The sequence below is a fragment of the Apis cerana genome, linkage group LG2, assembly GCF_029169275.1.
Source record: "Apis cerana isolate GH-2021 linkage group LG2, AcerK_1.0, whole genome shotgun sequence".
Classification (NCBI taxonomy): Eukaryota; Metazoa; Arthropoda; class Insecta; order Hymenoptera; family Apidae; genus Apis; species Apis cerana.
In genome coordinates this window covers 11,687,362-11,709,930 of record NC_083853.1, presented here as the reverse complement: position 1 = coordinate 11,709,930, position 22,569 = coordinate 11,687,362, and the positions used below count along the sequence as shown (strand labels likewise).

Below are 22,569 nucleotides of genomic sequence, written 5' to 3'. Positions count from 1 at the left end.
TTTATAAGAGACGATTAATTTCGAGCGATCTTCTCCGATCGTATCCTCGCTCGAGTTATATAGTTGCAATATTCTTTATTTTATCCGATTGGAAGAAGCGGATAACCTTGGGATCGACGCGCAAAATATACTCTCGGACAGGAATCGACCGTGTATGTGAGATGACTAATGCTCAAACGAATGAGGAGAGTATTAATCGAAAGCGATATCGAGGTGAGTTTTAGACGTAGGATGCGCTCGCGATATTACAGATGTACACAGACATTATTGCAACCTCCACCTACCACCTGCGCCCACCGCTCGCGCGCCGGACGACCTCCAAGTCATCGATTTAAATTTGCGTTGCGTCGTGAAACGATCGTAATCGAAAGCGATCAACGGTATCCCATTTTAAAGCGAATCTATCCTCCGTTCAGTCTCGGCACACGTGGCAGTCATTGTTGGCAGGTTGTGTCATCCCTGGGCTTGTCCAGAATGCCATTATTATCGTGGCGGCGCATGCCGAGCAGGTAATCGCCGCTTCTATCCACCGTTAACAATGATAATAAAAAAAAAACGATTGCGAACCAGGAAACAATAATGCTCGCCGATAATGACTATTGTCGAAGAGGTCGAACAATGATGCACGTGGGGGAGGGGGTTCTGTTTCGCAGAAAGTATCGCGAGGAAACGAAGGTATACGGTGGTCTCTATTGTAATAAAATAGCAATGAGAGAGAAATGGAATCGAGATTTATCCTCTCTTTCAAGTCGAACGCATTGGACGTGTATTTGACACGGTTGTCGTCGCAACGATCCAACTCGTCGATACTTGGAAGAAGTTAGGTAGACGTAACCGGTAATGTAACGACTCTATCGAGAAACGAGCCAATCGAGAGGCACGGCATTGATCCACGTTTGCCTCCGTAAATCCGGTGTTGCTCGCTTACCAACCGATAGTTCATTATCATCGCTTGAAACCGTGGGCGGCTATTAACTCGTGCATTGGCTTTTGAAACGTTCGTTGAAACGCCGATACGATATATTCCATAATCGTCATCGCGATTACTTAGCCACGTAAAACAGAAATTGCGGATTATTTTCACATCGCGTAGCGTTCGTTACGCACGATCGATCGTCTCGATTCGAGAATGACGCTTCGCTATGAGCATCGATTACACCGATACGTAATAAAATTACACGCGCGATCAACGATTACATAGAAGGCCGCGTGGACAAATGGAAACGCGAGAAAGAAGAGGAGGGGGCAAGGATGGGTTGCGCGCTCGTTCCGTGGAAGCAGCGAGAAAATTTGACAGTTGGCGGGCATCTGGCTTCTCCTTTTCTCTCCAGCCGTGGCTGCCCACGTATACCGGGTGTCGCGTGGGTGTACGTCGCTCGTGCTGTACGTAGTGCACGTAGTGGGGATCCTTCGGTGGTACTTCACTGGCTCGTACGGAAAGGAAAGGAAAAGAGTGGTGTACCTACAGCTGTGCCTGTAAACGCGATTATGTTTCGTCGCTGGCAAACCCATTCAGTGCTTCTTACGGCACGAAGGAACTTGGTACCGTCGCGTCCTCGCTCGCTCTTCGAATCGCGTATTCTCTTCGAGTCGCGGCGAGGAGGAAGTCGCGCGTAGGATTTCACGGTTTCGATCACGCGTTTTCGGCCGGGCTTGTTTTTCCGCTTCGAGGAAACGGAACCGCGTGCGTGGACCGCACGTTTCGCGCGTATACGCAACGCCAGTCGTAACTAACGCGATAGCAGTGAAAATTATTCTAGCAGCGTTTGTGGAAATAGGAGAAAAAAGAAGAGGAAAAGAAGAGAGAGAAAAAAGGAAAGGAAAAAGAGGGTGCGTGCAGCATAACGCGCAGCTGTTTCTTTTTCTTGGGATCGTGAAACAGTTTGGGTGAGTTCGATTTGGACGCGATCGATTTTTAAAGATCGCGTAGGTGACGAAGAGAGATATCGCGGGTAAAGAAAAATAATAATTGGCGTAAATTAATAATTCATCCGTTTTAAATTCATCGGTTGCGATTATACGAGGATAGTCAATATTTCCACCCTGACAGAGGTTAGCCTTGAAACTTTTTATCAACCGTAACGCGTAAAAATAGAATATTTCCTGCCGCTCGGTTCTCATTCTCTTACATGGGATCGGTCTAGTTTTACCGCGGATGGCTGTCACTAGTTTAAAGGAAGCGGATCCGCTAAGTTCTCAACATAAATATGTATATACCGAGCGATCTCGGATAAAGCACGGGGAAAGCACGAAGGGTTACGTGGAAGACAAGCGTGCAATTACGGTTTATCCGGGCTGCGGAGCCCGGTTCGCTCGATTCACGTCCAATTAATCACTAATTGACAATGAAAAACGTTAGAAACGTTAGAAGGAAAGCGTTTGCGTAACAACAGTGGCGAACTGCATGCCGCTACTATGGAAATAAATATAATACCCTATCGTTTCCGGCTCGCTAAGAGATGGCAGCCTTCTGGCTGGAGCTAAGAATGTCGAGGAAAGGCTGATAAAACGCGTGGAGGAAGGGAAGACGGGGAGAGAGAGAGAAAGAGAGAGAGAAAGGGAACGGATGCGTGTGCCGTGGAGAAATAAAGCGCCGCCATTCTTTTAATGGAAAATGCATGAACCTTTTTATTGCAGAGGTAACGAGGGAGCGGGAGAATAGTTTCCGTGATTAGAAATTGTACGACGAAGAAGGACAAATCGAGTGGAGATATCGAGAAGAGCGGCCCTAGTTAGCGGAACCGTGGCGATCGTTTGGCTTAGCGTGCGCTTAACGAGAATCCTCGCGTCCTGAAACGTTGTCCACGTTGAAGGAAATGGTACGTAAATCACGACTGATTTCCTTTCGTCGAGTGTATTCGAGTGCATCCCTGTTTACTTTACGCACTAATGTCGCACAATCGGAACGGAAACGAATGATAAAGCGTCGATCGAGCGAGACTCATCGATGAACATCTTCCTTGCGATCTTCCTTCGAAAGCTTGTGGTTATGGAAAAACGATATAAAAATTCTGTTCGAGAATATCTCGCCTACCGTGACTAATTGACGAATAAACAATGGTCGTAATAAGTTACCGTGAACGAAATTGCAAATTCCTTTCGGGGGAAGCCTTTACGTACAAATCGAAATTATATAGAGGAGGCCGTTGTTGCGTGATGCGTTTCGTGAGTCTAACTCTTCTAACCGGAAAAACCTTTTCGCGTGCAAACCGCGGTCTCTTTAAAAAAAAAATACCACGATTTCTCTCGTCGAATTGGAAAAATCGAACGAGTTATTTCTCTCGCGAGAACATCGAACCGATGTCACCGCATCGTATACCACAGATGCATCTCTGCAGTATCGCAAAAAAACCTGTACACGTGGTAACGTTGCGCTTACGTTGTTCCGAACGTACTCGAACCAAACTGAAAATACGATATCTGTCTGTGCGATCGAGTGGACGAGGCGAGTTACGATCGAAGACACGAGGCTGGCGACTACTACTCGATTACGTTTGCCCGTGATAACCGCAAAAACTGATCGATACGACGATGTGTAACGTGGTACGATAACGAGATTTGCGAGGTATGCCGATAATTCGAAAGATCGATGGTAAGAAGGTAAGAAGAAAACGCGAAGCGTTACATAACGGATCACGATCGAACGATATCAGCGGCATAACAATTGGCCGTCGAAGCTGTGACAAAGCGGCGATCCTAATAGAATGGAAGGAACGCGGCGACCGTTCCATATGATCGATCTTGGCGTCCATTTACGGCCGTCACCCCCGACGTCAACCCATCTCGCGTAATTGGAATGCAACGAGACTTAAAATACCGATTAAAATACAGTCGGATACACGCTTGATCCGTGCTCGAAACGAAGGATTGTCGCGTCGATTACACCTACATGTCTTTGCGCGTGTCGCAAGATGGCCGGGTCACCGCTGCCTACATGATTGACACCCACCGTCTTGTCGTCGGGCTGGAGCCTTGGCGGCGGTCTCCCTCTTCGTTGTAATTTACGCCGATTGACAGTTACGCGATCCTCGTCCTGTAGGAAACATTAAACTCGCGATTCCTCCATCGAGAAATTATCCGATTTCGGTTAACAGAGTTTCCTCGGCTCAAGGAAATTGCGCAAATTCCTCGGAGGATAAATTGTATCACCGCTTTTCATTGATAAATAAATCTTTCCTCGATCCAGCGTGAATCCGGGGAACGGAAATGAACTCGAAGACACGCAGGCATGCTTCCCTCTTCCCTTCTCGTCTCAAACACGGAAGACGTTGATCTATCGCTTTAAATATATGCGATAGAATACGCTACGTTACCGGAGGGAAGTAGAAATTATCCGTATTAACAGGAACGTTTGATTTTCAGGATGGAGATACGAGAACGCGGGAATGACGGTTGAACGATCGGGAAAAGGGAAGGAGAATCGATAGGCGAGCGGTAAAAGAGGAAGAAGGATGGTGTACAGAGGCAGTTTACAGACCGACGATCCCAGGGATGCACCGAGGCTGGTCAGGATGTCACCGCTGAGAAGCAGCAGGCCTGTGCCCGATTCACGAGCAGTTTCCTCCGTTAATAGCCCGGTGTATCATGGCCCGTTTGTGCCAGCAATCGACGTTCATCGGGCCAAATTGATCGATGAAAGACGTTTGCCCCGTTGTGAAAGAGAGATCGAGTCAATGGAGAAGGTGATTATGAGGACGACCGGGCTCAAGGTCGGGGCGCCAAGGCTGCGGAACATCAGTCAGATACGGGACACGGTGTTCGTCGATCCGGCACTGATACCTATGGAGAAGATCGGCCGGGTGGAGAAGGATCGGCCGAGAACAATCGCGATCGAAGGCGCGACCGGTAGATCGTCCAGGGCGGCGAGCTCCATGCTGGCCGACTTGAAGGATCTGGAGAGATTGAGGAACACGCCCCCGGCTCAGAGGTATCAGAGGGGGATCGCGGCGACGAAGAAGAGCGAGGCGAGGTCTTCTATCGCGCCTAATAAAAAATCGGAGATCTCGAGTTCGGCCAAGATTCGATCGGATATCTTCAAGATACAACAGATGTTTCAAAGCCCCGACAATTGTCCGAGGACGGTGGTGAACGAGAAGAAGATGGAGAAGAGGAACGAGTGTGAGAAGAGATCCGGGGGGGAAATTAATAAAACGAGATTACTCGCTCAAAAATTGTTGGAGGCGTCTCGAAGTAATCGGGAGTCGTTGAAGGATCGTTACAATAATCCGAGGAACGCGTCTAAGGTTGGTAAAAGCGTGAACGGTAAAAGTGCGTCGAGTAAGGCGTGTTCGCAGAAGAGCGGCGCGGATCCCAAACGATCCGAGAAAGGGAAAAGTGTCGTAGGGTCGGAGGAGATGCATCCGCAACCTCCTATTCGTAAGAGAAAAGAATCGAAGAACGGACGCAGCTGTGAAACGGATAAAACTATCGTGGACGATCCCGGGAAGGACGATAAGAAGGATATCGAGGAGAGTTCGAGGAGCGGCGGGAACAGAGCGAAAGAGATCGAAACGTTGTCGAACGACGACAATTGTTCGAACAACGGCGATCCAAGGGACGAGTCGAAAGTGAGGACGAAGGAGCTGAACAGGCCGGATATTCTGGACGGATTGTTGAAGGAGTGCGATCGGCAAATGGCAGACTTGAAGTCGGATTTGCACGAGAGAAGGAGATCGCGAAGCCACTGGAGAGGATTCGTGCAATCGATGAGGCTGCACGACGTCGAGCTTCATTCGGACACCGAGGATCAACGAAAGGGTGAGCGAGTCGATGTTTGTTCACACACTTTAGATTAGAGATATCTTTATTACGCGTTAGAAAACAAATTTATCGTTGACGTCTGCGCACGTATCGAGGATAATTCCTAGTAAAGAAAATAGTAGTGCTTTGAAAAGTTCGACGAATAAAAAATGATCGAAAATCGATCTCGCCAATCTGTATTATTCCGTTCGAAAAATACTCCTTAAAGGAGCATTCACATACGCAGCTATAATCTACGCACACGAGCACGATCGGCAGAATTAAATGAGATTTATTATAAAATATCTGCTGGTCATTTCGATGATCCCCCTCCATCCTTTGATCGTTGGTCTGCTTAAAGAGCGGAGGGAATTTTATAAGCCGGCGGATTGGATTAGCAACGTTTGCCGAGGTGTTTAAAATTACAACCGGCGTGGCCATTAATCCCTTAGCTCGGGGCACCCCTATTTTTAGACGTCGCGTAGGCTCCCTTTCTCGCTCTTGTTGCTAGTGCAGGTCAGGGTAGCGTATCCCTAACAACATATGTCCCAACATATGGATTTAGCTAGGGAGGAACAGAAAACGCCTCTACTCTCCTCGCTTCGTGTAACGTAAAATCGTGATCGTGTCCCCTCTCTCCACTCGTTCCACTTTATCCAACGATCCATTCGAAACGCGAGAAAAACGATCATTCTTGCTTTTCCTTCCGAAAATTCCAGATTTCGGAATCTCGTTCGTCCGATCCAAGATTCCTGCCGCGATTAGAATTCTCGATTCTCGCGCCACTCAATTTTCCTTCTCTCTCATCGATCGCGTCATTTGCTTTGATTCGATGAGCCTCGACGAAAGCCATCCGCTTTTTTCCCTTTCGTAGCCGTCGTCCCTTTCGGTTTTATTCTTATCTTTCGATTATCTACTCTACGTTACGTGGATTTAACTTTATCTCGACTCGCACGCCCTCGAAAAGAGGCTCCACGCTAAAGACGAAAACGCTTTATCGCGTTACAATTTTGGGGACACTCGTAAAACAGGGAAGGGAAGGGAAACGGAGCGGTGGTTTCGGGCGAGGGGCTCGTCTTTCGGAAAAGAAACGATCGAAAGTCTAAGCTTCTTCGCCCGTCTCTCTCTCTTCTTCCTCTCCTCGCGAGATATATATTCGCGATGTACGCGGATTCGATAAATTACGGGACTGTCGTCGCGTTAAAGATATACGAGCCAAAGTATTTACATCGTTTTCAGCGTGTTTCCAAATACCTTTTTTGCCATGCATTTTAGTTCCATGCATCATTCGAGATTGCGAATATTAAAAAAAAATGGAGTGGGAAGGAGGGGAAGGGGGGATTTCTCGCGCGCATTCACGCGAAGAAAATTTCAAATTTCACGAGCGAGGAATATAATTTAGTTTGTACATCGATATCGATTTATACGAAGTTTATAGTGGAAAAGTTGGAGGATCGATTCGATTCGCCTTCTCTGTCGCACGATTGCACATTTTCTCGCGCGGAAAAGTTATTGCGCATCGGCATTTACCTCGCCTTGCCCACTGTTTGTAAAAATGATTACGCAAAAAGTTGTGTTAACCGTCGAACATTGCGTTTTATCTTGCGTCATAACCGCGAGGGACGCGATTTACGAAACGCATCTTGGGAATCGCATCTCGACACCGGCACGAAACCCCTTATTTTTTCATTGGAACGAAATTGTTCCAAGCTCTGTCGTGATAGAAACGGTCGAAAGCAAGCGGATAACGAAGCGATGGGAAAAGCACGGTTGGCTGCCACGACCACGATTCGTCGTGGATGGATTACAAATCGTTCTCTGTGACGATCGTCGACCGGAAGAACCGGCAAATATCTCGAGGAGAACAATAGGCCGCGGCTCGATAAGGATTCCAGGGACGAACGAACGATCGATCGGCGGTCATCGATGATGCATCGTGCCGATGCACTCGAAATGCTCGTGCATTCTTTCGACGTGCACGGGTGTGTATCACGGAGGCGACGACGGCCCTTACCCTTCGAGTCTACGCCCTAATATCGATCTGCCGTCCTTCCTGCCCCTCCATGGTGGCCCATGGTGTGCGTACAATGAAACGCAGCCATCTTCCCCCTCGTCCCGCCAACACCCTACCAGACCCACACCGTAAGTCCGGCGTATGGGCCGATGTCGCTCCTCAGTGCGAACCTAGCTGTCAAACCGCGAGCATTTTACAAACCCGATCGAACCCGTCGCGATCCACCTTTCCTCCTTCGTCGTGGACACCACCTCCCCCCTCCCCCTCCTTATTCCTCTACTCCCAATTTTTATCCCACCCTCCCTTTCTTTTCCCTCGTTTTTCCTACCTCCTCCTCTACCTCTGCGGTCTCTCGCTTAGTCTCTTTTATTCCGTTTCCCCTCGCTCTCCCGTGCTCTCTTCGTCGTCCGCTCTTCGTTCTTCGTTCATCGTTCATAGTTGGCCGTCGGTGTACACGAACCGCGCGAGTTCCTCGAACCAGAGGCCGGTCGACTACACATTATCGAACTTGGTCGATACGCGCACGCCGTTCCTCGTCGTCTTCCTCTTCGTCCCTTCTTCCGGCCTGTCGTCGCGGCGTGGTCGCCGACCAGCGTCCTCCGGGCGTGCCAACTTGTTCAGTGCGGACGCGATCACGCGGTCGGATGCACACGCAACCTTATTCCCGCTGGAGATGGTGCTCTGCGACGTCTGCGACAACAAAGGTGAGAGATCTCTCGTTGTTGGCGGTAACGTGGTTACGCTATTCCCTGCTACTCGATCGCGGACGATTCACCTTTCCACGGGAGGGAATTTGCTCGTCGTCGTTGAAATTTGACGAGCTTGCGCAACTTGCGTATCGTGCGACTGTGTAATAACGCGCGATAAACTCGTTCGACGAGGGAAGAATTTCTTTTACGCTGACGGTCACTGACCAAGGTTTTTGTCTCTCTGAGCCGAATGACGGATGCGCGTTTCTTTTTCTTTTCTTTTCTTTTTTTTTTTTCCCGTATCGATATTAACGATATCACGCGGCTCTCCTCGTCCCCCCGACGGAGGAGGGAGGAATAAATCGGTGCCGTACGGAGCAACGTGGTTTCGATACCGATCGATAAGGAGATTCTCCTGTTTCAGCGTACCGTGTCGTGTCACGACCGGATTATTCATTACGTTCGCTCGTTCGTTCGTTCGTTCAGAGCATCCAGCCGCCGAAAGGTGAGAGAAATCCTTCCGTGGTAAACGCCTGACATTTTCATCCCGACAGTTGAACCGCCGTTTTACCCGTTTCGCGAGACGTCTCCGTCAAATTTTTCCTTCCTTCGAACCGTATGCTAAAACCGTACCGTTGATTCGAATAATCCGTGTTTAAAATGTCAAATCTTTTCCAAGGTGCGGCTTCTCCCTTCTCGGCTCTCCATCAGAGAATACGCCCCGTTTCGTTCATTCCTTCGATTCACTCCAATTCCTTCCATATTCCTTCCTTTCATGTATTTTTATCGTTCGTTCGCAATAGAATCTCTTCGATCGTTACAACTATCATTACGATATTTTGTGGAAATATTTTGTTAAATTCTTCTATCAGACAGAGGATTCAGAAAATCCGAACCGAAAATAGATACCGAAAAAAAATTCCATCGGTGTTGCTGCCTCCTGAACGTGCAGTCGTGTCTCGCTATTGTACACCATTGGGCGTGCCATAAATTCCGTTCCAAGAAGAGTCCGATTAAAACGGCAGACTAAGCGGCTCTGGAGATTACGAGGACCCGACTCGGTGTAAACAAGCCTCGTTATGCACTTAATTACGAGCACTCAAACTGTACGAGGGCGAGCGCTCGCGCTATGCGCACGCGTGTGTGTGCGTGTGTGCGCGCGAGCCACTGTGCTCCATTATATTCGGCCAAGTTTTCTCACGGTCGGCCTCCTGTGTCGCGGATCGCGAGTTATCGAGGAAACTCGGGAAATCGACACTTTTGGAGGAAGATTCTCCGTTTCGAAGGGAATCGATTCGTTTCGAATTTAGAGGGGTCTCGAGAATCGGCGTAATTTCACAGAGATCGCTGACTTTTGTTCGACCGTTCGAGAGATAGCGGCCACCCCGTTTATTACTATTTATAATAAACGAGAGCGATAATGTCAAGTTAATCGATCGAATGCGCGCTTTGTGCTGCATCGAGCACAACTCTCCTCTTAAAACTATTACGCGATGACGTTGCGCGAATATGCGTTCGATCTTTCTTCTTCTTCGCCTCGATTTCTCTCGATTTTCGATCTAGAAGAAGACGACGATTCGGACGAGATTTCTTTTAAATTCGAAATAGAAATCTATCATTCGTTCGACGCGTGACGATTCTTCAGGCAGAAAATGGAACGATGATGGAAGGTGGAAAAAAAAGCGGGCATTGTTCGTCGAGCAATTATATTCCGCGTTGGTTGCTATGAAGCCGACTGACAATGATTTCACCAGCGGGCGCCTGCTTATCGCGCCTCCTTCCATATGAAAGAGGTGTTATCGTAGAAAAATCGTATCGCTCGTGTTTTTATGCGTTACGTAGCATCGTATAGATTATTGTTACACGAAAAATTGTCATCGCGTAATTATTCTTGTTTTACTTATCTCTTGGAAAATAATCTTCGCTTATATCCAGGACATTGTGACGAACGACAAAGTAATATTATTAATTTAGTCATTAATTTAATCTAAAATAATTTATTTTCTTACAATCAAAAAATGCACACACACATATATATATACGAAATTAATTATCAAATTTCATTATTGTAAGATAAATTGAAAGAATAATAATGGTATCGAGAATTTTCGCGTTACTAATAAACGAGATAACGTGAGAATTCCGGAGTTCGTTTCTCGATCTCATTTCTCCGCCTCCATTATCCCTCATTGTTATTGCATCGTACAGTAGAGTTCCATCGATCGATTTCCGTGTTTTAAAGAAACAACAAGAACGGGTTCTTTGTTCGAGCGGTACAGTTCTCCCGCATGTCTCGAATGACGTCACATGCCGAATTACTACAGCATAGAGCAACAAATTGCCATGGTAATAGAGTAATTCAATTCCCCGTTTGCCCTGCGTTTACCCCTGAAATTATCGCTTATAGCTATATACTGTTACGGTATGTTTCCTGCACCGATGCCCGACCGATAATTGACGAAATTCCAAGAAGGCGGCCAGTAAGATCCCCATAGGGAAGAGACGGCGTCTCGCGTGACAGTTCCCTCCAGTTGAAATTGACAACTGAGAGAGATGCGGACGATTTTTGCGAAAAAAATCTCCAATCTCTCTCCGAGTCACGCGACGCGTATGTAATAACACGTCCCCCGGTGTGCAAAAAGGAAAGCGGACAATCGCTTAATCGCGTGTTCTCCTTCTTTGTAAGAATATACGCGTAAACGAAGGATCGAGGATCTTTTGTCCCATTAAGGAACAAAAGCGCAAATTTGCCATCCTCGACCGGTCCTAAGGAACGTTGCGCCCCCATTGTGCGCGGCACAAACTCGGAATCGCGATGATTTCAGGTTTCTTTCTTTCCGAGCGAACAGGGAGAAGTTGGGGATTTGAATTTGAATCTACCCGTACTAATTACGATAATTGTACTCGAGCGTAGAAACGATATTATATTCCGCGTCGTCGTTACTCAACGAGTTCCAGTTTTTTGAAACTCAGAGAACGGAAAAGAGAGATAGAGATTCTCGACGAGACCCTTCTTCTTTAAATCTCAGTAATAAATTTCACACACGAATTATCGAATTACCGTTACGCCCATTTTCCAATCGGTAATCGTTGAACGAAGAGGCGGCACGTCACCTCGGTTTGATCGATCGTCGATCGTCGGCCGGATGCGAGCCACGAACCGTTGAGTTCCGTCTGATTGAAATTCGGTGTATAAAGATAGTACTTCCTGTCGAGAATGATCCTGTTCTTTAGCTAGCGAACGTTGACACCGGCGGTTTGCAGGCTGGTGGTTCATGGATCGCATAGCGGCCACTTAAAAAGCATTGTGCTCACGCGCAATGCGCGCCACACATCTCGAGGCCTCGAGCACAGCATTCTGTTCCGTTTCGCTTCGTTCCCTTCCTTTTCCTGTCTTCGACCGCCTCCCTTTCTCTCGCCTGCTCTTTCTCCTCTCTCCCGTTTATCATTTACCTCGATTCGAGACCAGCTCGTAAATTTAATTTAATACCGATATTTTAAACAATATCGGTTGTAACGGTGCCGCGAGAAAGTCGCAAAGGCCGCGATAATTCGTCCGGAAACAAGGGAGAGCAATGTATTCGCAGGTACTCGCGTCACGCATCGCGCACCCGCACGTAATTTCTGCATTCTTCGAAAGAGTCGCGTCCTCCCGTTTCCTCGGAATCGTAATAAGCGGGAGAAGGGAGAGGTTAAACTCTCCGTGTGCCGAATGATTTATGCGCTCCTTGACCGGGCAGAAAATGCCTACTTTCGATTTTATGTTCGCCACCCGAAAGAGCCCCGAGATCGTGTATACGCGTTCGATATTTTTCGATGCAAATACAATGCGGTCACGCAACAGATAACCTCGAACGTTGCACAACTTTCCGATGCTTTTTCAATTAATTTTTTTATCATTTGAACAATTAACGGCTAAAACGTTGTAAAATGTTGCGCGATAATTGTAGAACGCTGTTTGTTGACGTTGGTTGCGCGACGTTCCATAAAAAATAAATATCGAGAAAGAAACTGTTGAAATTTTCTTACGGAATCGATGAAAAAGGAAGACACGTTTGATAAAAATTAATTGTATCAAAATATTGGGATGATATAGCGTAGAGAATTGGTAGTTGGAAACGGCGATTTTCGATAAAAAAAAATTCATCTTTAATGGTGGCTCTTCCGATGCGTTGCAACACGCACACGCGAGTCTCGAATAATGGATATTTTATTACCCGGCTTTTAAGCTTCGTGGCTGTCGTTACTTTCTCATTAGCGTTCATTACGATCTCTCATTGTAAACGATACTTTTTCTTTTACAAATGTTAAAATAACGACGAAACTTCGGCTTGCTTCATCGCAATACCGGGGAACCTTGTTCTAAATCTCTAACTCAACTTCCTATACCGAGGAATCTTTTTCCAAGTCGTTCGCTTCAAGTCGAACGAAGGTAGGAAACGCGTCAGCTCGTAAATCTTGGTGAATTACAGAACCCTGTGTTATGATCGTGAATTAAGAAACACGAATAAAATTATGAACGACTACCGTATCGATATAAACGATAAAACAGACTGTTCACAGGCTCGATAATGCACAAACAAGGCTGTGTAATCGTGGTAACGGCGCCAAGTTGAGAACTCCTTGCATAATTGGAGTCAACGATGCGTGCCGAGTGGCCTCAGCCATTGTCTGCATACAGTTAGCCGATTATTCCGCGGACACGTTCCGAACTATTCACACTGTCGACAAAACTGGTTGCACGACTGACATGCAAGCGGAGACAGTATGTCTCTCGTGCAATATAACGATAAATTGACTTTTGTCTTGCTCGCCAATTTTCTTTCGAATCTATGTATATACCAACTGTACCGGTGAAAAGTAGGAAGATTCCACCGATTGTTCGACATTTTAGAACACCTTTTGTCTCGGAAATTAAAACCATTCACTTGCATAACACCCGTAATTGGCTTCCATAGGTTACATACTGTTCTATTTCTATGATCGATCTTACTGTTAAGGAGGAACTTTCTAACGGAGCCGCATATTTCCCATCGCGTTCCATTGAATCGATCCTCTTCACGCGAGATCGACAATTTGCGCAGCGATCGACCGTTATCGAGGCGAAAGAAATTCGTTGTAAGATGTAATGCATAAAGCTGAGCCGGGAATCAGTGTCAACAGCGATGCAACGTTGCGCGCGTCGACACGTTTCGTTCGACCACGAGTTCAACGCGGTAAACGTGCGATTATTCGTTATCAAGCGTCGTACGATGCTCCTCCAACGCTTGATTGGCCTTGCACGATGCAAAAGTATTGAAAAATATACGAATTGTCGCGAGACTCGTGGCGAGGACGGAAGCGCTCGAAGGAACGCCCTCCCCCTCCTCCCAATAACATTCAAACTCGAGTATAATTCGAACACGAAGAAAATGAAAAATGGAAAATCGCGAGGAGATTACGCAACGCGTTACGTGCAGCGGAGAAAAAAATATTTGCAGTCGGAAAAATTCGCGGGCAAATTTCTTCGCGCGAATAATTAGAAATGAATTGTACCGTAGCGTAACGTGGCGATGGAATGGAATGAAAGGAACGTTACGAAAGTAACGAGGATACGGAGGTATTCGCGATTTTTATCGAAAATCGTTTAACCGATGACGAAACGTTCGATATTTTTTTTTATCGGTTCCCTATCTCTCGGTTAAGCTCAGTTAAGCCGCATTTTCTCTCTCTCTCTTTCTCTCTCTCCATCTTCGTTCACAAAACGGTTCTATCGTTTACGCATTCCTCACAGGCACTAGGCTACGCGTTTCCAACTGAGACTGTGTGTATATTACCTACGAGCCCCTTTTCCCTCTGTCTTGCCACGTTCCACTCTCTCCTCTCTCTCCGTCTATCTTTGCGTTTTCCTGCATCTCTCCTCGCCAACGCCGTCTTTCTTTCTTTTCCTTCCTATCTTCTTACCCTTTCGCCTCCTCCCTCTTTCGCCGCACGTCCATTTCTTTGAATAAACTTCTTCGAGCCACTCCGTTCTTTGTTGATGTCCATCGAAAGAATGTTTGCGTCAATCTTTTCGCACGATCGTTTTGACAGAATCTAATCAACGTTCAATGGGATACTTGGAAGAAATATTTGATTGGAATTTTATTAAGTACGGATAAGTTTGATTTATTGATAAGATTTATCGTATTATTCTACATAAGATGTTGCACTTCTTAGATAGAGATTTTTTTGCAAGTTTTAATGATTTCGAGGTTGAAATAGATACACGAAGATAAAGTAACATGTAAGTTTTTTTTATTTATCTCAATCGCAATATAAAGATTGCATGTAAAACGCAAAATGAACGTAACTAGTTATTTTTTAAGTAATTGTTCAATATGAAAATATCGGTCAGAGAATTTTCGCGCATCGGATAGAGGAAAATTAAATGGAACGATATGAAATGCTAATCGTATTTACATACTGTCGATTCATTTCCAGACTTATTCTTTTTTTCTATCTATTGCATATTCCGTTCTTTTACGTAACTTATGCACGAAAAAGTAAGAAAAATATCTTCTTTACGCGTTATCCACTCGAGACTAGCGATACGACGAGGCACCGAGAGCACAATGAGCAATAGGAGAAATATTCACTCAACTTGATCTCACGCGTAACGTTGACGTTTCTTATAAGTGGAACTTGAAATAGGTAACTATGCATGGTCGCGCACGTGTTTAATACGTCCAAGCGTTACGTCCGTTCAAAGCAGTAATTATTGAAAATATATCGAACGATAAGTAAAGGATATTGTTATTAAGAATAAAATTGGGGAGAATATTTCAATTGACGTAATATATAATTTCTACGAATGAAACAGGATTTCTTATCTCTCTGTCAAATTTTATAGGCTAATAGAAGATAAAGAGTGTAAATATTAAAGCGATGCAAGAGTGCTAACAAACAGTTCCCATTCGTTCTATTCACACCACCCGAAAGAATTTCATAACGTCCCGATGTATCCGTTACGAGAGTTCGATAAGAAATGTCGCAATTTCTTTATTATTATCCATTCACAATACAACAACATTGGAAAGAACGAAACTGCTGATCTTATTATCACTACAAAAAAAAAGAAAACAATAATCATTAAGTTCTTTCACTTTAATTCCTTTAAAAAAAGAAAAAAACACAAGTATCATTCATTAACTTCGTTCCACACGCGTGGCTCATTTTTCATCCGTTTCACCCACGTATCTCACCCGTTTCGTGGGTGGAAAGGTAACCGAATGGTATGTAGGCCAATACGAGGCATAATGCCATACCGTTCATCGTCGTTTTAACGTAATTTCCTGTCCTTGCAAACCTGCGAGTCGAGGAAGCCTTGAAAGTCGAGCGTTCACCGATCGCCTATGTCGCCGCTGTATCGCCTCACGACACATGCGCAAACGTTGGATCGTGCGAACGTGCGAAATCGGCGTTTTCCTCGAAAGAAAACGGCGTTCACAAAAGAGAAGAAAAACAATTTCGTAGAACGAAATCTCGGTAGGTGTGTTTGCTCGTGGTGGATTATTGAACTCTGTATCATGCGTGTCGTTGGATGGTAATCGTTTCTCGGTCTCGCGCGTGTCCACCTTCGTGCAAACCCTCGCGCAAAGAACGCGCATTATTGTAGGAAATAATGCAAGCCACCCTGACCATGAGGCGCACGGGTTTGAATGTGGGGTGTGCACGCATCCGTGATGCACATTAATAGGTGTATACACACGTACGTTAGCAGCGCGCCTTACCCTCGCGCGTGCAAAGCGTGCTCCGGAGAGAAGAGAGGAACGTTCACTAACACTCGGCGAAAGGTTCCCACAATCGGTACACAATTGGACTGCGGAATGAGTGGTATACACGGTGAAAAAAGAAAAATAGTCTTTCCCTCTGGAAGCTTTAATTAAATGGATCGCGCGAGTGGAGGAAACGAGCGGGATTAAAAGTGGAACGAGAATGCGTGAAATATGAAATAAGATGGAATAACAACAGGCGGGTTTCGGTCGTTGCGCGTTCGCTTTGTTACGTGTCTCGTGCTACTAATGCGCGCTAAAGGAAGTGAGGATGTTGGGAAAATTTTTCATCGCAACTTTACGCGTTGAAAAGAATATTCTTTCTTTGAACCTAACTCGGTGACTTGTTTCCTAATTTTTTTCGATTTCACGCGCGAACTCTTCGCACTTCGCATTTTGGGGGAAAAAAAAGAAAAAAGAATCGGATCATCCCGAAGTTATGCGAGGAATTCGTATCAGGAATGGTCGAAAGAACGGGGAACGAGTTGGATACTTTCTTTCGCGTCACCTTGTATGCACAGGTACCAAGCTGCACACGTGTGTACAGTCTGTTACGCACACGCACGTAATGCTTTACGCACACCAAGTAACCGTAAACCTCCAGTCTTTCAGTTCATGTCGAGACCGCGTACAGTGTGGACTCCTGTGGTTTTCGAAATCCTGGTAGAAGCGTTCGTCGTTCGAGGCATCGGTCGCGCTCGAGTTTTCGCGTTTCCGCCTCGAATCCTCTTCTGCAATTCGTATCGCACCGACCCATCACCGACATCTTGATAGCATGTTGGCGTACATCCTTGGGTTTTTTTATTTCTACGCCGAGCTGCTTCGATTAGAGTTGCAAATGCTCGTGCATCCGGAGGAGTACAAACTGTCGAAGTTTATGCTGTGAAAACCGTAGGTGAAAACGTAGTAAACGGAACGGGGGGAGAGGAAGATCAGGGCGGTGGAAAAACTTACTCGATTGATTTTTATTTTTATCGATGGGCCGGGCAAACGTTGTCTTCGTTGGACGATCGTGAAATATCCCCATATTCGTCCTTGATTGCATTTTCGGTTGACCTACTCAAGGTGGTATCCCAGTTTTCGATGCAATCGATACTAATTTGCATGAAGCTCGCCAATGCTGGCAAATTTTAATTAACACCGCGGAGAGAGGCGTTAAAATAATCGATCACGCGTCCATCCGATATTGGATATCATTTCGCAACAAATACGAATCCGGTAATGAACGTCGATTCTCGTTATGGGAGAGAGAAAATGTAGAGAGAGAGAGAGAGAGACTCGTATTCCATAAATCGTACGTTACTCACTTCGTACAACGCGATAAAACGATAAATCGAACAAAACATGAAACATCGAGGGAATCTTCATCGATCAACGCGCTGGATCGTCTCTAATTGCGCATCATCGGCTCTGGGCGCGTGCGTTCCGCGCGAATATCGATGGAAAAGGTCGATGTAACGCGAAATCGAAACGCGATATCATCGTTCGGCCGAGGATTTTTTGTTTATTCCTTCTCTTTTCTCGCCACGCGAACGAAAGGGTTTAAAAGTGTTCGTAATCTATGGAAAACGAAGCGCAACGTCCGGCGTTCGGTGCGGAACGAAAAAGGCCTCGCGAAACCGGGCGCATCCGCAGATACGTCGACAAGTGAAAGTGCATTTTGTAAGATGACTGTAACTCCGGATAATGGCGAGTGCAGCCGCCACCGACGCCCCAGTGTGTCAGCAACGATCGCCGAGGACAACGGCGCGCACGTTAGTTGTTCGTTCCCTTCGCTCCCATCCCTGTCATCGTCATCGTCATCGTGGTTGTTATCGGTGTTGTTGTCCTCGTGACACGTCGCCGCCATGGCCCGTGTCCCGAAACCAGGCAACGAACGCGCAATTGCATACCTGATTAGTCGGTGTTACGTCTCAAGCTCAGTGACCTTACGACCATGCCTGTCATTGATCATCGATTAATTATTCATGACGTTTAAACTTTCTTCCGCCGGTGAGGAAAACGACGAGTTTTGTTATGCGCGTGCCTTCTTCCCCAAGGTCGGCGAAACTACTGCTGCCAGCCCGCGAGAAGGAAGAGGAAGTCGAGAGGGGCATGACCCTTCGTGGAATCGGTGAAAGGGACAGGATTCAAACGCCGATCGTCCTTTGTTGTCACGTGGATCCGACAACATGGAGACTATACTGAATTGTAATAATTGAATAAGTTGCCAGTTTTATGTAAAACGTACATAATCGCTCTTCGTTTCTCGTTTTGAATTTTTGAACAAGAAGAGAAAAAAACGCGTCGAAAATCATCGCTGTTTCATCCGGGTTTCGAATTATTATTATTATTATCCAATATCTAATTTTCCTCCATCCTCTTTCCGATCCTTTTTCCGATCGAGATCCAATTTTATCTTCGATAAGTAATAATATTATCGTACACTATCTCGCTCGTTCAACAGATAAGTGTTTCCTGTCGTTAAGCCCGATGATCAAGGAACAGTATCTTCCCTCTCTTTTTCGAGGACCATCCTGTTTCCTTAACGAGCTCCTCGATGTAGCCGCCTCCCGTCACGAGATAGCGGCGCATCCTGCGACCGGTAGTCACGCGGAATTTTTTTCTCTCTCTTGCATTACAGACCTGAATTTATGGAACAAGAGCATCAGTCAACGATGGAGGAAACTGAGGAGAAGATGCTCTGTCCAGGAGAGCTCGGAACCACAGGAGGCTCTGATACAAGGTGGAACGACCCAGGGAGTTATTCAACCCGTAAGGTCCAGCCCGGCTAGCAGGGAGTCCTCGCCTGCCGCAAAGAGCCTTCAGGACGGCAGCTCGCCCAAGAAATTGTTGCAAACTAGTTCCCTCAGATTACCAGGTAATTTGCCATTTTCTTTTTCTCCCCGTCACGAATAAAATCTGAATAATTCGACGATCGAACATTGCTATCGCTTAGGTACCACCAAGGGTATAGCCGACATCCAGCATGTTCTACGAAGCAAGTTCAGCAAGATAAACGCCGGTATTCGGAAGAGGAAAGCTCTGAGCGTGACGGAGGTGTTCTCGCAAAAGGACAACGCGTCCAATTTCTACGTTCCAAGCCCCCTGACCTCGTCGAGCAGTCAGAACTTCGACGGAGATGGCTACGATTCCAGCGAGCCGACCTCTCTTCCACCCTACCCTTTCCACGACAATCTCGAAACGCTGGCGGAGGGCAGCGTGCCGAATTCGCCCAATTGCAGCAGCCCGTTGACCAACGCCGATAAAACGTTCACGTATTCTCAAGGCGGTGGCGCGTACGACTCGCCGATTCTTTGCCACGATCAAAGCCAGAAGGACGTGTACGAGAACGTGTTGTACGCCAATTCGTCCCCCAGATGTTGCCCCAGATCCAGAGCCGTGTTGCAACGAAGCAACTCGGAGAATCGCGACGGCTCGTGCAGACACCAGGAACACTCGTACGAGAACGTGCGTTTCCAACGTGGCCACAGGTCGGAGTTGACGCCCTCGGCCACACCCCATTCCGACAGACACTTGGCGAGAAGCAACTCGGAAACGAGGGACCATCACTCGTACGAGAACGTCCACTTCCAGAAGAACTCGAAGCCCAGAAGCCAAACCGACGCATCGTTCGAGGAGATTCACATACCGAGGGTGACGCCCAGAAAGAGGATGACCGATTTCAAAGTCGGTGGACAGGTGAATAATTATTCCAATGGGCCTGGATCCCCGTGCGTGAACAAAGACGACGGCCCGTCCAGTTTGGGGGCAGAAAGAAGCCCCGGCAAGAAGACGACCAGACGAATGAACAGCAGAAGCGTTGCCAATATTCCTAGCTCCTCCGGTTCCAGTTTGAAGACTTGGCAAGTGAGTGGAAGGAAAACAAAAGGATCCATCCTCTTTTATCTCCATTCCTCTTATTTTTATCGTTTTTCCCCTCTCTTTCTCTCTTTTTCTCTCTATTTCTAAGGGCACGCAAGACACGGACGAAGGCCTGAATACCGACTCCGAACTCGAAGACATCGACGAAGCTGGCGAGGGCGAAGAGTCGAGATTCTGCACCCTACCGAGGCCGGGCAAGGGTGGCGCGTCATTCACGATACTGACGGCTAGATTTCTAAAGGGTCCTGGACACAAAGGACTCGGTTTCAGTATCGTCGGCGGTACGGACAGTCCTCGAGGGAACATGGGCATTTACGTGAAAACGGTCTTCCCCAATGGGCAGGCCGCGGATCTTGGAACCGTCAAGGAAGGTGTGCGACGACGTCATCTCAAAAAAACTCTTTCCATCCGTTTTTTATTAAGACGCTCTTTATTAAAACTCATCGTTGATGAAATATTTATTTCAGGGGACGAAATTTTGTCGATAAATTCGAAACCTCTTCACGGTATGACGCACGCCGAGGCGATCGCCGAGTTCAAATCCGTGAAAGCTGGGGACGTGGTGCTGCACGTCGGACGTCGCGTCAACAGGAAGAAAAGGGACTCTCTCACGTTACCACCTGCCGGACCACCGCCTCGCCAAGTCAAGTGAATCGTTGATCTCCTTCTATCGCGAAAACCGAAGTTTTAAAAGGATTCTACGCACATCACAACTATTATTTTCGTTCAGAATAACGAACAGGGCTCGGTCTGCGTTAATCCGGCGCAACAACGAATCGATTTCAATTTTTCTTTTTACCATTTTCCGTTTTGCGCGCGTGCGTTTCGATATAACGTTGCTTTTTGATAATCGGATACCAATTTTCGTATTCGTATAATTGTGTTTAACTTTTAGGCACCCTTCTCTCTTTAAGGATGCATTGTTTCGAAACAATGTGAATTTGAGCGGCGTGCTCGAGCCGAACGCGACGAAATAATTTGTTCAAAGTGAATTGTAAAAGAACGGAGGATGTAATTGAGGTTGCCGAAACGAGATATTTAGAGAAACGATTGTTTCCCACGAAAGTGTCGGCGAAAGTTTTGAACGTTTGAATTCTCGAGAGAAAATTTTTCTCTCCTTTGGCGAAGATCGTATCGTATCGAAGAGGTGGAACCTGCTGCCTTCGAAGCAAAATAGCCAAAGAGAGCTATGGAAAATATTCGAATTGAAAAAACGATATAATAATACGACGTAAATATATATCTATCGATATAAAATTTTTACTCGACTCTCAATAATGATCGAAATATTTAATTAGCTGTTCACGGCTCTAGCTTTTGTAATCTTTTCTCGTATCAAACTTTTTACGAAGAGGATGTATTTTTATCGAAATTTAGCGTCGGATGATGTTTATTTTGAAAAGAAAAAAACAAAAAAAAGAAAAAAAAAGAAAAAAAGAAGAAAACATTCTCGAATCGTTGAATCGAAGCTGCGCGAATTGGGGAAGAATCGAAGTCTTCCGGCTTACTTTAAATAGCTACCAGACTACGATTTATTTTTGTATAAATTGCGAGACATCGTCACGCGAGAAATCTTGAAATCCGTTTAAAACATCGGGCGCGAGTTGATTTATCGAGAAATCGATAAATGAGAAAAAAGGAGGACAGATGTCTAGACGCATCGGAATGCTGCAATTTCTGAAATTGCCCGAAGGAATGCGCGTTCAAACAAGATTTCTCCAATATTTCACGTTGTCACGTTCGAGCAAGGATCGAATTATTTTTTAACTACCTTTGCATAGAGATAACGATGATCGCCCAAAGATGAAGCCCAAAAAATATTTTTACTACGAGATGAACGAGAAACGTATAAAAAAAAACGCATAGAAACGCATATCTATAGAATTATATATATTATATATATATATATATATAAAAATATATATATATATATTTTGACGGATCGAACGAGACGCGTTTATTTTAAGGCGAAAAAAAAATTGTTATTAGTATCTAGTCCATTTGTAATATTTCGTTTTTCTCAACAGGAATATTTCTCAATTCTTTATCTTTCTTTTTTTTTATTCGTTTCTTTTATTTTATATAGATATCGGGAAAATAAACGAGAAAAAAAAAATATATATATATATACACGCATATATATATCTATATGGTGATATACACACGATTATATATTTCTTGTATCGATTTTTCGAGGTGTAACGAAGCCAACGCGAGCGATCAATAAATTGAAATTTCAAGTATCGCCTGTCAAATGATGTTACTTCTCGACAATATATTCCATGATTAATCGACTGGAGATGTTCCTTTTTTTTTTTTTTTTTACTACTCTCTTCCTCTTTTTCTTTTTTCTTTTTTTTTTCTTTTTTCCATATAAAAAATCCACTTAGAGCGCAGATATAAATATCACAAACAAGTATCGTTGGTAACAAATTTTCTTTCTCGCATTTCCGACAAGTCACGCGTTCCT

General features: G+C 45.6%; 1 protein-coding gene across 2 annotated transcripts; it reads left to right on the top strand.

Annotated features, from left to right (window-relative positions):
• Positions 1-852: 852 nt before the first annotated feature.
• Positions 853-22,393, top strand: LOC107992976 (uncharacterized). Of its 2 annotated transcripts, XM_017049119.3 has the most exons (7): positions 853-1,887; positions 2,638-2,819; positions 4,363-5,757; positions 18,859-19,095; positions 19,174-20,084; positions 20,188-20,470; positions 20,567-22,393. In XM_017049119.3, the coding sequence occupies exons 3-7, from the start codon at positions 4,452-4,454 to the stop codon at positions 20,749-20,751; spliced, it is 2,922 nt and encodes a 973-aa protein (XP_016904608.2). In that variant the 5' UTR covers positions 853-1,887; positions 2,638-2,819; positions 4,363-4,451; the 3' UTR covers positions 20,752-22,393. The 2 variants fall into 2 exon arrangements, with proteins under 2 accessions (XP_016904608.2, XP_016904609.2); XM_017049120.3 differs by lacking the exon at positions 2,638-2,819.
• The last annotated feature ends 176 nt before the right edge of the window (positions 22,394-22,569 follow it).

Excerpts from the sequence above, each read along its gene's own strand:
- LOC107992976 (XM_017049120.3), top strand. The coding sequence starts at position 4,452 with ATGGTGTACAGAGGCAGTTTACAGACCGACGATCCCAGGGATGCACCG. Across the intron at positions 20,085-20,187 it reads CCAGTTTGAAGACTTGGCAA|GGCACGCAAGACACGGACGA; the intron begins GTGAGTGGAAGG and ends TCTATTTCTAAG. Across the intron at positions 20,471-20,566 it reads TCTTGGAACCGTCAAGGAAG|GGGACGAAATTTTGTCGATA; the intron begins GTGTGCGACGAC and ends TATTTATTTCAG.